The sequence below is a fragment of the Ailuropoda melanoleuca genome, chromosome 6, assembly GCF_002007445.2.
Source record: "Ailuropoda melanoleuca isolate Jingjing chromosome 6, ASM200744v2, whole genome shotgun sequence".
NCBI classification, from domain to species: domain Eukaryota; kingdom Metazoa; phylum Chordata; class Mammalia; order Carnivora; family Ursidae; genus Ailuropoda; species Ailuropoda melanoleuca.
Window position 1 is genome coordinate 63832732 of NC_048223.1, and position 18444 is coordinate 63851175.

The window sequence follows — 18444 nt, forward strand, 5'->3', positions numbered from 1 at the left end:
TGAATTAGTGTTTTTATATTCTTTGGGTAAATATCCAGTAATGCAGTAACTTTTTTGAGGAAACTCCATACTGTTTTCTGGAGTGGCTGCATCACTTTGCATTACCACCAACAGTGCAAGAGGGTTCCCTGTTCTCTGCATCCTTGCCAACACCTTTTGTTTCTTGTTTTGTTGATTTTAGACATTCTGACAGGTGTGAGGTGGTATCTCATTGTAGTTTTGATTTGCATTTCCTTGATGGTGAGTGATGATGAGCAGTAGATGCTCATCTATTAGCCATCTGGATGTCTTTGGAGAAATGTCTGTTCATGTGTTCTGCCCATTTTTAAAATTGGATTATTTGTTTTTTTGCATGTTGAATTGTGTAAGTTCTTTATATATTTTGGGTACTAACCCTTATCACATATGTTGTTTGCAGGCGCCTGGGTGGCTCAGTTGGTTAAGCGCCTGTCTTTGGCCTGGGTCATGATCCTGGGGTCCTGGGATCGAGTCCCACATTGGGCTCCTTGCTCAGCGGGGAGTCTGCTGCTCCCTCTGCACCTCGCCCCGCTCTTGTGCTCTCTCTCTTTCTCTCAAATAAATAAATAAATAAAATCTTAAAATAAAAGATATATTGTTTGCAAAGAAGTTCTTCCATTCCATAGTTTGCCTTGTAGTTTTGTTAATTGTTTCCTTTGCTGTGCGGAAGAAGCTTTTTATTTTGATGTAGTCCCAGTAGTTTATTTTTGCTTTTATTTCCCTTGCCTCAGGGGACCTATCTAGAAAAAAGTTGGACAGGTGATGTCAAAGAAGTTACTGCCTGTGCTTTCTCCTAGGTTTTTATGGTTTCAGGTCTTACTTACATTGAGGTCTTTCATCCATTTTGAATTTATTTTTGTGTGTGGTATAAAAAAATGGTCCAGTTTCATTCTTTTGGTTGTTGCTGTCCGGTTTCCCAACAACACTTGTTGAAGAGACTATCTTTTTCCCATTGGATATTCTTTCCTGCTTTGTCAAAGATTAATTGACCATATAGTTGTGGGTTTATTTCTGGGTTTTCTATTCTGTTACATTGATCTATGTGTCTATTTTTGTTCCAGTACCATACTGTTTTGATTACTGCAACTTTGTAATACAACTTGAAGTTCAGAATTGTGATGCTTCCAGCTTTGCTTTCCTTTTTCAAGATTGCTTTGCTTATTTGGGGTCTTTTGTGGTTCCATACAAATTTTAGAATTGTTCTAGTTCTGTGAAAAATGCTGTTCATATTTTGATAGGGATTGCATTAAATGTGTAGGTGGCGTTAGGTAGTATAGACAGTTTAACATTATTTGTTCTTCCAATGCATGAGCAGGCAATGTCTTTCCATTTCTTTGTGTCATCTTCAGTTTCTTTCATCAGTCTTTCACTTCTTTGGTTAAGTTTATTCCTAGGTATCTTATTATTTCCTGTGCAATTGTAAATGGGATTGTTTCCTTGATTTCTTTTTTCTGTGGTTTCATTATTAGTGTATACAGAAGTAACAGATTTCTGTACATGATTTTGTGTCCTGTTATTTTACTGAATTCGTTTATCAGTTCTAGCAGGTTTTGGTGGAGTCTTTCAGGTTTTCTATATATAGTATCATGTCATCTGCAAATAGTGAAAGTTTTACTTCTTTCTTACTGATTTGGCTGCCTTTTATTTCTTTTTGTTGTCTGATTGCTGTGGCTAGGACTGTGTTGAATAAAAATGGTGAGAGTGGACATCCTTGTCTTGTTCCTGACCTTAGGGGGAAAGCTCTCAGTTTTTCCCCTTGGAATATGGTGTTCCCGGTGGGTTTTTGATATACAGCCTTTATTATGTTGAGTTATGTTCCCTCTAAACTTACTTTGTTGAGGGCTTTTATCATGAATGGATGTTGTACTTTATCAAATGCTTTTTGTACTTTATCAAATGCTTTTTCTGCATCTATCGAAAGGATCATATGGTTCTTATCCTTTCTCTGATTGATGTGATATATGACGTTGATTGATTTGCAAATATTGAACCACCCTTGCAACCCAGGAATAAATCCACTTGATCATGACGAATTATTTTTTTTAACGTATTGTTGGATTTGATTTGTTAGTTTTGGTGAGGATTTTTGCATATATGAACATCAGAGATATTGGACGGTAATTCTCTTGTTTTGCGGTGTCTTTATCTGGTTTTGGTATCAGGGTAATGCTGGCTTCATAGAATGAATTTGCAAGTTTTTGCTCCTTTTCTGTTTTTTGGAATAGTTTGAGAAGAATAGATATTAACTCTCCATTAAATGTTTGGTGGAATTTGCTGGTGAAGCCATCTGGTCCTGGACTTTTGTTTGTTGGGATTTTTTTTTTTTTGGTTACTGATTCAATTTCTTTGCTGGTTTTGGTCTGGTCAAATTTTCTGTTTCTTCCTGTTTCAGTTTTGGTAGTTTATATGTTTGTAGGAATTTACCCATTTCTTTTAGGTTGTCCAATTTGTTGGCATATAGTTTTTCATAATGTTCTCTTAGGATTTTTTGTTTTTCTGTGGTGTTGGTTGTTATTTCTCTGCTCTTATTTGCGATTTTATTTATTTGAGTCCTTTGTCTTTTGATAAGTCTGGCTAGAGGTTTATCAATTTTTTTGATTTTTTTTCAAAAAGCTAGCTCCTGGTTTCATTGATCTCTTCTGTTGTTTTTTAAGTTTCTATATCATGTATTTCTGCTTGTCTTTTTTTTTTTTCCTAAAGATTTTATTTGAGAGAGAGAGAGAGCACGAGCGAGGGGGAGAGGCAGAGGGAGAGGGAGAAGTAGACTCCCCGCTGAGCGGGGAGCCCGATGCTGGGCTCCATCCCAGGACCTTAGGATTATGACCTGAGCTGAAGTTAAATGCTTAACCAGTTGAGCCACCCAGGGCCCCACCTGCTCTAGTCTTGATTATTTCCTTCCTTCTGTTGGTTTTAGGCTTTGTTTGTTGTTCTTTCTTTAGGTGTAAGGTTAGGTTGTTTGAGATTTTTGTTGCTTCTTGAGGTAGATCTGTATTGCTATAAACTTACCTCTTAGAACCACTTTTGCTGCATCCCAAAGGTTTTGAACCATTGTGTTTCATTTTCATTTGTCTCCATGTACTTTAACATTTTTTTCTTTTATTTCCTGATTGACTCATTCATTGGTTAGTAGCATGTTATTTAACTTTCATGTATTTGTGGTTTTTCCAGATTTTTCTTATGGTTGACTTCTATTTTCATAGCCTTTTGGTCAGAAAAGATGCATGATATGACTTCAGTCTTTTTGCATTTGTTGAAGTTGGTTTTGTGGCCTAATATGTGATCTATTCTAGAGCATACTACATATGCACTTGTAAAGATTGTGGATTCTGCTGTTTTAGGATGGAATATTCAGATATATCTGTTAAGTCCATCTGGTCTGGTGTGTCATGCAAGGCCATTGTTTTCTTGATTTTCTGTTTAGATGATCTGTCTATTGATTTAAGTGGGGTGTTAAAGTCCCCTACTATTATTGTAATATTATCACTTAGTTCTTTGATGTTTGTTATTGTTTTATTTGTTTGGGTGCGCCTGTGTTGATGCATAAGTATTACAGTTATTGTATTGGTGGAGTGTCCCCTTCATTATTATATAGTGTCCTTTTTTGTCTCTTGTTAACAGGGTTTGTTTTAAAGTCTATTTTGTCCAATATAAGTATCATTATTTTGGCTCTCTTCTGACCTCTATTTGCATGATAAATATTTCTTCATTTCCTCACTTTCCATCTGCAGGTGTTAGGTCTAAAATGATTCTCTTGTAGGCAACATATAGGTGGGTTTTGGTTTTTTTTATCCATTCTGTCATCTTATGTCTTTTGATTGGAGCGTTTAGTCCATTTACCATCAAAGTAGATTTTGATGGATGTATGTTTATTGCCATTTTATTATTTGTTTTGTGGTTGTTTCTGAAGATTTTCTCTGATCCTTTCTTGTCTTTCTCTGTTTCCTGCTTTTCTGGTTTTGCTTAGTGATATATTTGGATTTCCTTCTCTTTGTTCTTTGCATATATATTAGTGATTTTCGATTTGTGGTTACCATTAGGTTGGTATATAACATGTTCTACATAGAGCGGTCTATATGAAATTGATGGTCATTTCAGTTTGAACCATTCTTTACTCCTCTTCTGCCCATGTTTTAGGTATATGTTGTCATATTTCACATCCTTTTATTTTATGAGTTCCTTGACTGAATTTTTTTTTTTACAGAAATACTCATTTTTACTGCTTTTGTGTTTTCTTTCTTCATACTGTCACATTTGGTCTTTCCTTTCCGTTTACAGGGTACCCTTTAGTATTTCTTGCAGTGTCAGGAACTCCTTTAGTTTTTGTCTGAAAAACTCTCTATCTGTACTATTCTGAGTGACAGCCTTGCTGGATAGAATATTCTTGGCTGCAGACTTTTCCCATTCAGCACTTTCAATATATGATGCCACTCCCTTCTGGCTTGGAAAGTTTCTGCCTTTTAGGTTTTCCTTCTTTTGTTGCTTTTAAAATTTTTTCTTTATCATTATATTTTGCAATTTTATTTTATTTTATTTTTTTAAGGATTTTATTAATTTATTTAACAGAAATAGAGACAGCCAGCGAGAGAGGGAACACAAGCAGGGGGAGCGGGAGAGGAAGAAGCAGGCTCATAGCAGAGGAGCTGGATGTGGGGCTCAATCCCATAACGCTGGGATCACGCCCTGAGCTGAGGGCAGACACTTAAATACTGCGCCACCCAGGTGCCCCTATTTTGCAATTTTAATTACAATATATTTTGGTGTGGATCTACTTTTGTTGATTTTGTTGGGTGTTCTCTGTGCCTCCTGGATCTGGATATCTGTTTCCTTCTCCAGATTAGGGAAGTTTTCAGCTGTTATTTCTTCAAATAAATTTTCTGCCCTCTTTTTGCTCTCATTGTCCTCGAGGACTCCTATAATAAGAATATTATTACGTTTGATGGCGTCACTGAGTTCCTTATGTCGATTTTCCTTGTGTATAATTCTTTTTTCTCTCTGTTGTTCAGCTTGATTACTTTCCATTACTCTGTCTTCTAAGTCATTGATTTCTTCCTCTGCTTCTTCCAGCCTGCTGTTTATTCATTCAGCCTGCCTTCCTTCCTTCCTTTTCCTTCCTTCCTTCCTTCCTTCCTTCCTTCCTTCCTTCCTTCCTTCCTTCCTCCCTTTTTCTTTCTTTTAAAAAATATTTTATTTATTTGTCAGAGAGAGAGGGAGTGCACATAGCAGGGGGAGCAGCATGCAAAGGGGGAGGGAGAAGCAGGCTCTCTGACAAGGAGGGAGCCCAATGTGGGGCTCAATCCCAGGACCCTGAGATCATGACCTGAGCCAAAGGCTGACGCTTAACCGACTGAGCAATGCAAGCCCCCCCAGCCTGCTGTTTATTCTATCAAGCATGTTTCAAATTTTGTTTATTGAGCCTTTTATCTCTGCTATGTTACTTCTTATCTCTGTGTTAAGGGTCTCACTCATGTCTTCCACTCTTTTCTGTAGTCTATTGATGATCATTACTTTAAATTCTTTATCAGATACGTTAGCTATATCTCTTTCATTTAGATCTCTTGCTGTGGCTTTGTCTTGTTCTTCCATTTGGGACAAATTCCTCTGTCTTCTCATCTCGTCTAAGTTTCCATGCCTGCTTCTGTGTGTTAGAAAAGTCAACTATGTTTCCTGCTCTTGAAAGTAATGGTGTTATGAAAAAGAGGTTCTGTAGTGCCCTGCAGGGTTGTTCTCAAGGGCCTGACACTTGAGGGAGGATTTTCAGTGTATTCTGCATGCACTCTTTGATGTGGCCTCTTCTCTACCTTTACTTGTGGAGTTTGTTCTGATGGTCTTCAGGTCAATTCCTGGAGTATTTAGGATGATTTGATAGTTATCTAGTTGTATGTCTGGGATGAGTCAATCCTAGGGACCTTCTACTCCACTATACCATCTTCCTCCAGTCTCTCCTGAACATCGGGATTTTTAACAGCAAAACAACAAAAACAACAAAAAACAGTGTTTAAGAAGAGCATTAAACTGAAGAAGGAAACCATCCTCAAATTACCAACCACTATTTTAAGGAAAAAAGTATTTTTGTCTGTTCTTGATTTTTCTTTACAGGCTTACATGCTTTTCTTGTTTTTGTTTTTTTAAATTTTTTTTTAAAGCAGGTGAGTTTGATTTGTTCATTGTGGACTCTGAAAGCAGGTAGGGAGTTTTAGGAAAGATGAGGTCTGAAAATCCTCTCACACTCACTGTGATCCATAACTTTCAGAAGCCACTGTTCATTACTGATGTTTAACCTGGAGTGTTTTTCAGTTTACTAGGTATTTGAATGACTTTGAGAATTGAAGGAACTTTAAAAATAGGCTTAATGACTGCTATTCAGTCAATTCTTAGAACTTTACCTGCCACTCTAGAGTGTTAGATATGATTCATGAACATAAAAAGTTCTTTATATAATAACTGCATCTTCTGCATCTCTTTGTGTTTCCTCTTTCAGTGAAATTGGCCAATTGTCATGGAAGTTTTCTGAAAACAGTAATATACAGAATAAAACATCTCGCATAGCTCTTTTAGATATTGATTAAATTGATCTGATAAGTGAATGTTTTAAAATTTCAGTATTTTTGCAGGAGAATTAGCTACCTGATGTTCACATTTATTTTTCAGGTGACCTTCACGAACAGCAGCCTTCTTAGTTGCAAACGAGCTACAGTTGGGTTGTGTTAAGAAAAAGGGAGAAATGCCTTGAATCTTTATAGAGTTGAAGAATTATTTCTCATTTATTTTTATATTGAACTGTTTTTTGTTTGTTTGTTTGTTTTGTTTTGTTTGGCTCAGATTCTGCAGGCTCGGGGAAAAACCCATCGCCTATCCAGAGAGTGTTTAAAGATATTCCACACTGTGTTTTAAATATGAATACACAGTCCTTGTGTTTTTAGATTTGACTCCAGAAAGCATCAGATGTTATAATGGAAAAGCATTTTAGAGTGAAAGGGATATTTAAACAAGTTTCCATATGCCCTACGAAGAATTTAAAATTGAGCTTTCTTCCCCCCTTTAATTCAGTAATTAACTAGATTTGCCCTGTAGTTTGGGGAAGTATAATAGTTTACACCTGTTTCAGCTTTTGCTGTTTTTATTGGCTATGGATTTTGCCATCCCATATTTCTTGTGAAGCAAAAATATCAAAATCTGGCAAAGCGTTGAAGAAATTATAATAAACATAAAAATGAATTGTTCAGCTTAAAATATGAAATGCTTTACTTGCACAATCTGTGAAGCCATGTTTCAGTAGTACTGAAGTAATTTATTCCTGCAGTTCTGTGTCATGAAAATAAAGACAATTGCTTTCATTGGCAAGAATAATCCAGGGTTTTTACAATCAAATGATTAAATTTTGGAACATCAGGCAGAAGTCATCTTCTAGAGACAGTTAGAAAAAGCTTGCTAAATCATTTTGTGTGTGTTCGTGATACTATGTAATAAAAAAGATGAGGGTGTGTTGGTGTATGAGAATATGAAGACTCAGTAGAACTGTGACACCACAGAATATAGTCAGACTTCAGAGGTCAAAGACTGCCACAACATCAGGATGGCATGGCTCATTGCACAGGCAACATTTGCCCCTCCAGCTATAGTGAAAAGACAACCATTGAGTCAAGATATTATCATATCTTATGTTTTTTTCTTTTTTTAAATCCAACTCTTCGATGGTCTTCCTCAAAGCATCCTTGACTCTTCAGGCATGGCCGGAGCTGCCCAAGTGTAATGTTGGGTTAAGAGTAAAATGCATAGCTTTTTAGTACCTTGTCCTGAATGAGACTAGCTAAATTAAGTTTCTATTAAGTTTAGTTTGGATGGAGTTGTGACCATGAAAAGATCTTTGGGAAGTTGTCACTAAAATCAAATTTTGATTTTGGCTCTGTCTAGTGGGTGGCTGTGAATATATGGGCCAAGACTGTAAGCTGAATGAGGTCAGGGCCTTGACAATTTTGATTGACCAGCACAGGACTTAATTATTTGTGGAATGAAAGAGTGAACTTCTTTTTGTTCTTTTCTGAATCTGTAAAATGAACTTATTAAATACCTAAGTTTATATTGAGAAGTAAATATTCTGCAAACCTCTTCCCCGTGATCTCTCACTTCAGAGGAGTTTATATTTTAATACTGAGGAATTTGGATTATTTGAGAATTAAGCTCTCAAATTTGAGCAGAGAAGATCTTCTGTTGGCGTGGCAGAGAGAATACTTTTGGTGTTATGTTGTTCTCCCTTAATTGGCTTCTGTGGTGGCCTTGATAGCTTGCTTGCATGGGGTCAGTAAAAGTCCAGCAGGAGACGCAGCCACCTGGAAATGAGATAGTTACTATAGAGTGCCCATGATGTGGACTTACCACGGTTTGTGCCTGAGATAATGATCTCACTAAGTATCGGTCAGTCTCTCTCTAGGGTACTTGGGCTTAAGGAATGGACACTACTCAGGATTTAGGAGGAAATCAGGCTCAGATTTGGAGTTTCTTATATGCAAATAGTTGGAATGAAAGAACTTTGGCGTGAGTATTTTTGGTGCCAGTGAGTATCCCTGCCTCCTCTTTCCCTTGAACTGCTAAGGTTGCTAAAGGTGCAGGTTTCTTTTAAATTTTAGATGTTTTTCTGGAACATAGTTAATTATAATTTGAGTCTAAGGAAAATCCTCTCCCCCTTTTTTTATTCATCCAGGGATTGAAAGACCATTCTGTGAAGTCTGTTTAGCTGGACTTGGAATGAAGGGGCATTTCAAGGTTCTGACATAATGAGTTTATCATGAGCAAAATAAATGTCCTAAAGGAAATGTCTGTAATAAAATGTAATTGTATTATGAAATTTAAAAAGATGAATTCTAAGTTGTGAAGGAGTTCCATGTGGGTGAAAGGCATCTTGATAGGTCTGTCTTGCTTGATAGTCCTTTAAAAATATCTTAGATTCTAAGTTTCTTTAGAATCTAAAGATTCTAAAATATCTTTGATTATAAAGTTTCCTCAATGTCACTAGAAGTTTTTCAGATCTTTGTGCCATGCTATGCAATTTTGATTGCCAAGTGATTTTGTCATTGAGTAGGGCCCTTTCAAACTATTTTTTGCTCTAGAGATAAAGAGAAAGCCCACGAGGTGGCTGAGTTGAAGTGCCCCCAAGGCACTTACTAGGTTTGTGTCATTAGGTTTGGGCACTGAACTTTTTTTTTTTTTTTTTTTAAAGATTTTATTTATTTATTCGACAGAGATAGAGACAGCCAGCGAGAGAGGGAACACAAGCAGGGGGAGTGGGAGAGGAAGAAGCAGGCTCCTAGCGGAGGAGCCTGATGTGGGGCTCAATCCCAGAACTCCGGGATCACGCCCTGAGCCGAAGGCAGACGCTTAACCACTGTGCCACCCAGGAGCCCCTGGGCACTGAACTTTTGTCTTGCCTAGGTAGCCCCTCTAGCTAGGATCACCCACATTTTCCAGTTTATTTAGAAAGTATAAGCTTTGTTTTTTTGGTCAAATTTGCTTTTTATGTTTTTTTTTTTTAATTTTTAAAAATTTATTTTTATTTTTTAAGTAGTCTCCATGCCCAGTGTGGAACCCAGTGCAGGGCCTGAACTCACAACCCCAAGATCAAGACCTGAACTGAGATCAAGAGCCAGGTGTTTAACTGACTGAGCCACCCAGATGCCCCTGCTTTTTATGTTTTTTTTTTTTTTAAGTTTTAATATTGACATATTTCCAAATTAGTGAAAATCATAATTTGTGGAGTTAACTTCTAGGAATCTGTTTGTGGAAATGTGTGATTCAAAGGCTCATATGTCTTTGCTCGGTTTCTGTGCTGAGTTCATGCTGTTGGAGGTATGGTATTTGTGCAGAAAGTAAAGTTTAAAATGGTATTAGCATTATTTGCATGTTTTGTTTTTGCTGCTGTAATAAATTACAAGCTTTATGGTTTACAACATAAGTTTATTCATATAGTTCCAGCATTCAAAAGGATGGATTTCACTGGCATATATCAAGGTGTTGGCAGGGCCATGCTCCCTCCAGAGGCTCCAGGGGAGAATCCATTTCCTTGCCTTTCCCAGCTTCTGGAGGCCACCTATGTTCCTTAGCTCATGGCCCCCTTTGTCCATCTTCCAAGCCAGCATCTCTAATATATTTCTCCACTGACCTCTCTATTCTTTGGTAAATGTCTTGCTCTCCCTCTGTTTCTATTGTCACATCACTTTCTTGGATTCTTACCTTCCTGCTTCCCTCTTACAAAGACCTTGTGATGACCTTGGGCCCACCTGGGTAATTCAGGATCATCTCCCTATCTCAGGACCTTTAATTTAATCACACCTGCAAAATCCTTTTGCCACATAAAATATCATATTCATAGGTTCCAGGAGTTAGGACATGAATGTCTTTGAGGGGCTGTTGTTTAGCCTGCCATTAGAATAGTGTTTTAAAGTTTTTGTTTCTTTTTAGTTCTTGTTTTCTTTCGTTCTTTTTTTTTTTTTTTAAGATTTTATTTATTTATTAGAGAGAGAGAGCTTGAGAGAGAGCATGAGAAGGGGGAGAGGGAGAGGGAAAAGCAGGCTCCCTACTGAGTAGGGAGCCCAATGCAAACGATCCCAGGACCCTGAGATCGTGACCTGAGCTGAAGGCAGATGCTTAACTGCCTGAGTCACCCAGTGCCCCTAGCTCTTGTTTTCATACATTTCCTCAAACTGTCTTTGGAAATCACAGAAAATGTACTCTGTATTCTGTTTTTTGGATGAAAACATGTTGATAAAAACACACATTTTTACAAGATTCTAGAAGGTGTCTTGTATTTAACTGTGAAATTAAAGTTGGTGAAAAACTTGCTATTTCGTTGAGGGAATTTCTTTGAGTTTTGAGTCTTCTTACCTAACAGAATGACCTGCCACATTTCTTGGGTCATTAATAATTGTCTTATTGAGGTATAATTGACACAGAAGAGTCTTTAATAATTTTAATAAGTGTCCTGGACACACATACACATATGCATGTACACACAGTGTCCCTCGGCAGTATTGACCAGTAGTGTTTGGGGTATCATGGTCTTCCAGATTTCATTGTCCAGGAGTTCTTGCTCCAGCTCATTTCCTTGTCTTGGCCAGGGGGTGGCCTCTCCAGTTAACCAGTGTTCCACCCTTACCTGAATTTGAAACCTGTTTGGTGTTTGCTTTCCCTTTTTTTTTTTTTTTTTTTTTAAGAGAGAGAGACAGCATGAGTTGGGGTGGGTGTCAGGGAGGAGGAGGGGAAGGGCGGGGAGAGAGAGGATCTTAAGCAGGCTGCATGCCCAGTGCATAGCCCAATACGGGGCTCAATCTCACGACTCTAATATCATGACTTGAGCAAAATCAAGAGTCAGGTGCTTTAACTGACTGAGCCACACAGGCGCCCCTGGTGTTTGCCTTCTGAAAGATGCAGTTTGAGGCTTTTGCAAGCCAGATGCTATTGGTTCTTTTTCCCCTCTCTCCTTTTAGTCAAATTGCTTACTCCTCTCCACATACTAAAAAGAAGGTTCACAGAGTTGTAAGACTTTTGAATGTAGAGACCCAGAGACCTGGGTTTCTCCTGTATTTACAGGCTGCCGTTTAGATATAAAAATGATCGTTCAAATGTAATGACTTTTCAATTAATCTCACATGAAGTTTTATTGTTGTCTGTGACTTTCACTATTACTATTTCATCCTCATGTGGTTTTGTCTCTCTCTTATAAATGTGAATTAAGGAGTGAATTAAAGTATGATGGCGGCTGAAACCCAAGTAGATGATATAGTCATTGCAAAGCACAGAACAAAGAGCTAAGAGTGTAGGCCTTGTGGAATGAGCTGCCGGTTGAAAAGGCAACCTCACGCCTGGGACTGGCTGCAGATAGGAGTGCTTCGAGCACCATAGGTGATGATATTCGTAGTTGCATTTGTTCATGTCATTTCTGAATTATGAAAGGATGAGATTACTTTCATCTGTGTGTGAAAAGAGAGACCTGAGTCTTTCAGTCAAAAAAAAAGTGAAATCATTTAAAGATGTACATTTGATTGAATTAATGTTTGTAGTTTTGTTGGTGTTTTTTTGTTTGTTTGTTTTGTTTTTTGTTTTTTTGGGTTTTTTTGTGACTTTGCATCAGACGAGGCCTGTTCGGTCAGGCACTGAGCTTTGGGAGAGCAAGAATGACATCTTGCTTATTATTTTTTTATTCTCATACTTGATACTTGAGAGGTTTTTGAATACATAGGTTGAAAAAAAGAAACTATTTTAAATGTATACATTTTTATTTGCAGCTGCTGCTGAAGGAAAAGGCAAAAGTGGGGAAGACTTTTTTCAGAAGGTAAGTTGCTTCATACTCCTGCCTTCATGATAATTGAGGAGAAATCAGTGTGTCTCAGTGGTTACACTCGAGGCCCCTGAAAGCTCCCCTTCCATATGAAGGGGAATAGGTTTTGATGAGACAGCTGGAGATGCTCAGAACAGAGAAAGGGTGAGATGCAGTTTGGGAAGTAACCGTTCTAACTTCTTGCTCCTTCTGAGCAACTCTAATGACATTTTTGCTTGGAGGCAAAGAGGTAATGAAGGCTGCCTCAGGTGTGCTCTCCTGATTATCTTCTTTCACTGCCATCCCCTGTTGCTTCTTTCCCCACATACATGCCTGACCTGGGACTGCAGAGCAATCCTTCCCAGCTGTCCTCATTTCCGGTAAGCATGACCATGGGTGGGGTAATATAATCAATGACAGATGCACGTTTAGATCTGCTTGCTCACTATTGGTGACCATGTCCAGTGTGTCCCTAACTGTCCTCTGAGAGTTCTGAACTTCATTGAAGCCAGTCTGGGTAGTCTTATATAGAAAAGGGAAATAGGAGTGGACCTGATTGAAAAATGAATATGAGAAACTATGATTAGCGACTGATTGTTTCTAGTCAGCTCTATTTTAAAATAAGTGTTTTGTGTAAGGGAAGATGCCTGTCCTTTCCAAGAAATTGACTCAAGTTCATGTTCTTCTTTCATTTATTTGGACTTACTATATTTGTGTCTTTGTTGTTGGGATCCAGAAAGCATGTGTGCAGCAATAAATATACCGGTGTCCTGGAGTAAAATAAAGCAGCAACTGTAGATGAGGTTAAATAATGCCATAGAGGGTCGTCAACCTTTGGAAATCACCCGTGTGTAACCAGCTGTAGCCCTTACAGCCTCTTGATTTTCTTGCTCTGTGTGATCTCCATTTTTTCTTTTTTGTCAGTGTCATCATTTTCTGGATTCTCTGCCAAGAATATGGAAGCAAATATCTTCAGCTGATACTTGTATTGCCATTTCTTCATTCTGAAAGTATTCATTTACCACCTACTGTATTCCACACACTAGTGAGACTAAAATGAGCAAGGCATAGTCCTTGGCCTGAAAGAATTAGTCTGGTGTCTGACAGTAAAGTCATAAAAATAGGAGAGTCTGGGGCCGTAGAGGGTTAAGCACTTGACTGGGGCTTGAGGAGATAAGAAAGGACTTATTGAGTACTGAAGAGTAGTAGTTCAGTGAAGAGGTAGGCTTCAGTCTCGGAGGGCATTCTGGGCAAAGAAACAAAATGTAAGAAGGCTAAACGGGTTTGGAAGAATTCCTGTGACATTCACACTCAGACATTTGGCTTGCACACATGACATCTGCCCGGTTCATGGTTCATGGTGAGATATAATATCTTATGAAGTATCTTATTTGTATGGGCGAGCTTTCCTAAAGGGACTTAAATTTTAAAAATTTAAAAATGCTATGCTGGCCAAATTGAATGTGTCAGACCACGGTTTTCCACCCCCTCTTTAGGCTCATCTGTTGAAGTTTCTGTACTATTCCTGAAACCCCTTACTTGGCATTATCTGATAATGGTTAATATCCAACTTACCATTACCTGGACATGTTGGAATCCGCTGCCTCTACCTAAGGCAGGCCTGCCATGAGGGAAGAAAAGAAAAGACAACTAGCAGAAATCACAGATCTACCTTGGATTGGCCGTGAAGATACAGATAGATACAATCTGTGGAAGGATTTTATTTCATTGTTCTCTAACTTGTGGATAGATGTAAAAAGCAGATTGTTCAGCTTTGTGTGACTGAGACATTTGAAAAACTGAATCAAAACATGGTGTATGTGGTCATAAAGGGCCTTCATTCTAAGAAGATTTGCTAATATTTATCACTCTTTGTGGAGCCATATATACATTCCAGCAGTTTAAATAGAAACACATGTTTGAATCCAGGAACATATGTGCGTCCAACAAACCATGAGTTGGAATCATAGATTCCATTCTTGGTCACAGGTTAGGGAAGTCCCTGAATAACTAAATGGGAATAGTTTTCACCTTTTTAATTTCTTCTTTAGTTCAGTAGAGTGTTTTCCTGATAAGTGTCCATACAGGATTTGGAAAGAAACCTGTGACTTAATAAAAGGCCAACATTCCAAATTCTAGAAGAGTAGTTTTCAGTGTTTTGACCAGACAGGAGTAGACATTAGAGTTCATCTGTAGTAGAATGAAGTAATGGAGAAATATTGAATTGTTCTCCAGGAACTTTCTTCTATTTTCACACATTTTCCAGTTTCACACAATGACATTTTGGGAAGCATTTGAGAACAGGAAATAGGCCACATTGCTGTCATTAACATCTATGAGAAAATAATTTTCTTTTCTTAGAGTTAGGCAATATGAAGGCTCTATATGAGCCTTATTATTAGAATATGTTTTGGTTTTGACTTTAGGTGTGTATCATAAACCAAAATGAAAACCTTTCTTGGGTTGAGTTTAAAATTTGATCGCCCTAATTATTTTATAACAGCTAAGCTTTGTACTGGCTTTCCCTAGAGAGGACATTGGAGGAGGAGCGTGAGACTTTTATATGTTTGTTTTTTATACCATTAAAATGTGTGTAAAATCATAATAAATGCTTATACTAAATTTAATTATTCTCACAAAAAATTTTGAAATTAAAAGATAAATTAAATCTTTAATAATAAAAGAATCTTTTAAGAATTAGATTTGGTAGATTCTCACAAAGGGTTTAAATTGTAATTTAACAACTACTAAGGTCATCAAAATACATCGTTCCAGATTTGGAGCTGTAATAGTAGTTGTGTAGTTTACACTTAAACTTCTCCTACAGGGTCACATTTCAGTAAATGTTAGATTTATTTATTTATTTATTATCACAATAAATGTGATCAGAGATTTACCTGGTTTTCTACATGCTATTTTATTGCATGTGTTTGAAATGTTTTATTTCCCCTGGTATTCTATTAGAGCAAAAGGCTAACCTGTTATAGCAAAGAAACCCAATGATTTAGTGGCTTAAAGAACAGTTATTTCTTTTACTTTCTTTTACTTTTACTTTCTTGTAACATTGTAAGGAGAATATTCCTCTTTGGTGGGTGGCTCTGTGCTGTTAGTTAAAGACCCGGATTCCTTCTAAGAACTAGCTCTGCTACTCCTTAAGAAATGGACCTCATCTTTGTGGTTGATTTGGGTGAGCTGGTAAGAAACAGGAGAGCATGGGGGAAGTATGCCCCAGTGTTAAGGCCTAGGCCTGGAGGCATACGTCACTTCTCATATTCGATTGGAGAAAACTTAATTATGTAGCCTTACCTAACTGGGGAGAGGGGAGGAAGAGCATGTGAAAGGAGGATTGATTTTTTCAAGCACTATCTACCAAAAAGGCAGATAGTTATGAAAAATGGGTGCGGCCAGTGTCATGTCTTCCTGTGGTATGCTTTGAAACCTTTTGTGTTAGTTTGTTAGAGCTGCCGTAACAGTGTACCACAAACTGGGCGGCAACGGAAATTGACTCTCTCACAGTTCTGGAGGTAGGAGTCCAAGAGCAAGGTGTCAGCAGGGCCAGTTCCTTCTGCAGACTGTGGGGGAGAATCTGTTCCATTCCTCTCTCCGAGCTTTTGGTGGTTTGCTTACCATCTTTGGTGCTCCTTGGCTTGTAGAAGTGTCATCCCTATTGCTGCCTTTGTCTTCACACGTATCCTCCTTGTGTGTGTGTCTCTACCCAAATTTTCTCTTTTTATAAGGACACTGGTCATATTGGATTAGGGCTCATCTCAGTGATCTCATCTTACTAATTACAGCTGCAATGACCCTATTTCCAAATAAGGTCACATTCTGAGGTACCGGGAATTAGGATTTCAACATGGGAATTTTTGTGGGACACAATTCAACCTATAAACACTTCTTAATGGAAGAAATCATTCTGTAGGCAAATTCAGTATTATTAGAAAATTTTCTTAAAACTGTGAATGTTATTTATCACACATTAATCTATACATTTTAAGTGCCTAGTCATTTATACTAAATTTGTTTTTTTCCTTATTACAAGTCATTTCTAAATTGTCTAGAACAAATATACAATTAACACAGAAGAAAGAGAAAAAATTGTAACCTGTCATCCCATCTTTGAAAGAGAACTATTTATATACCGTTAGCCTTTTTTTTCTGTGTATAGTAAAAATGCATATAAAGTACTTTTTTAATATTCTCTGATTGGCTGATAGAATCATAAATCAGACTGTTTGCATTGGATAAATTCCAAATGTTTTTCTGTATGAATGCTTTGCAGGATCTCCAGTGATTGTACTTTTTATTCTTTGGCTCTAACTGTACTTACAAAAGAGAGGGAATGGACGCAACTTTATCAATTCTCTCTAGCTTCTTGTCCACTTCTCATGGCAACTTTAATTGAAACACATGGAAATGATCTGTCAGGATTTTTACAGTTCTTTGGGCAGTTGTTCATGGCTTACTCACTGTCTGTCCTGTTTCCTTTTAATCAGTTCTTTTTTTTTCTTTTTTCTTTTGAAATGACTACGGCCAGATCAGAGGGGAAAATGTGTTACAGTATATTAGGTGGGATGAGTATAGCGATTGTGCTACAAATGTGACTCATCAAAGCACAGTGCTTTATTTAGGAATCCTGAATCCCAATGGCTGAAGAAGACAAAATCCAGTCAGTATCATAATTGATGAAAGCTAGGTTTTCCATTGCATCAGGTTATATACATTATTTCTCCCCAAAGTACACATCACACATTTTTAATGTAGGGAGAGTTTATAGTATTAAAATGTGTCAGTTTGGAAAATTGACCCATAAACTATGGCTTTTCATGAGAGCTAGCAGTAAGACTAACATAAATAAATAAGATACTGTTTGGTGAGTACCCTCAAACTCATCCTTTTAAGGCAAACAGATTACTTTTGTCATTTTAAGACTGGAAAGTAGCAAGTGTTGTCTTCTGGGGAAAATTGTGGAAGGAGTATTTGTTTCCCTCTGCACCACAAAATGAGTGTTTCAGGTGATCTTAGATGGGGACTTCTTTAATCTTTTTATGGGGGCAGGGGCTAAGGCAGAAATTATAGAATTGCTTCTACTTTTTCCACTGGTCATTTTTTGTATGTGTTGAATAGATAAATATTCCTCTGGTAGTAGAAATAAGTTTTGGTTTAATTATTTAAAAATGAATTCAATTAACTATAGCCCATGATATACTTTCTCTAACACTGAGACTTCATGCTTCAACATTTTAAATATCCTAATTTTATTTAAATAGAATTTAAAGTTTAAGCTTACTGTTTGTTTTAATAGGTAATGTATTCACATAGTTCACAATTCAAACATTACAAAAAGGTGTATATACAATGAAAAGTATTTGGTGTCACAGTTCTGAAGATGTGTGGAGAAGGCTATGCAGCATTTCAGTGTTGATTCTAATCTTACACAAAGGTGATCAGCAGTGGATGTCACCACTAATGGGCAGTTAAGTCTTGAAGCTAACCTTCAGAGATGCTGAGTTCTTATTCCTGATTATAACACTATGGCCCTGAGAGTATAAGTTTCAGTGAGAGAATTTGTTGTCATGGTTCTCTTCTATTCCTGGCTAAATAGAGATGACTGACCATGTATAAGACTTAGAAAAATAGAACAACCCCTCTAAAATAGGTTGTCTGATCTTTTTGAAAGTTGTTAAATAAGAATCGATCCTATGTTTTTTGTTTTTTAAAGATTTTATTTATTTATTTGAGAGAGGGAGAGTAAGAGAGAGAGAATGAGGAGGGGGAAGGGGCAGAGGGAGAGGAACAAGCAGAGTCCCTACTGAGGAGGGAGCCCTATTTGGAACTCAATCCCAGGATACTGGGATCATGACCTGCGCTAAAGGCAGATGCTTAACCAACTGAGCCACTCAGGTGTCCTGATCCAGTGTTTTATAAAAATTTATTTATTTATTCGAGAGGGAGAGAGATTATGAGAGCAAGAGAGAGAGTGGGGGGAGGGACAGATGGAAAAGGAGAGAATCCTCAAGCTGACTCCCTTCTGAGTGCAGACCCAGATGTGGGGCTCAATCCCAGGACCATGAGGTCATGAGCTGAGCTGAAATCAAGAGTCGGATGCTCAACTGACT

General features: G+C 37.6%; 1 protein-coding gene across 4 annotated transcripts in view; it reads left to right on the plus strand.

Moving 5' to 3' along the window:
- Positions 1-18444, plus strand: part of BICC1 (BicC family RNA binding protein 1) — a 269545-nt gene that overhangs the window by 92454 nt on the left and 158647 nt on the right. For all 4 annotated transcript variants that reach the window (XM_034662531.1, XM_034662532.1, XM_034662534.1 and 1 more), the window contains exon 2: positions 12294-12340. In XM_034662531.1, coding sequence (XP_034518422.1) covers positions 12294-12340 — 47 coding nt within the window. The remainder of the gene's footprint in view (positions 1-12293; positions 12341-18444) is intronic.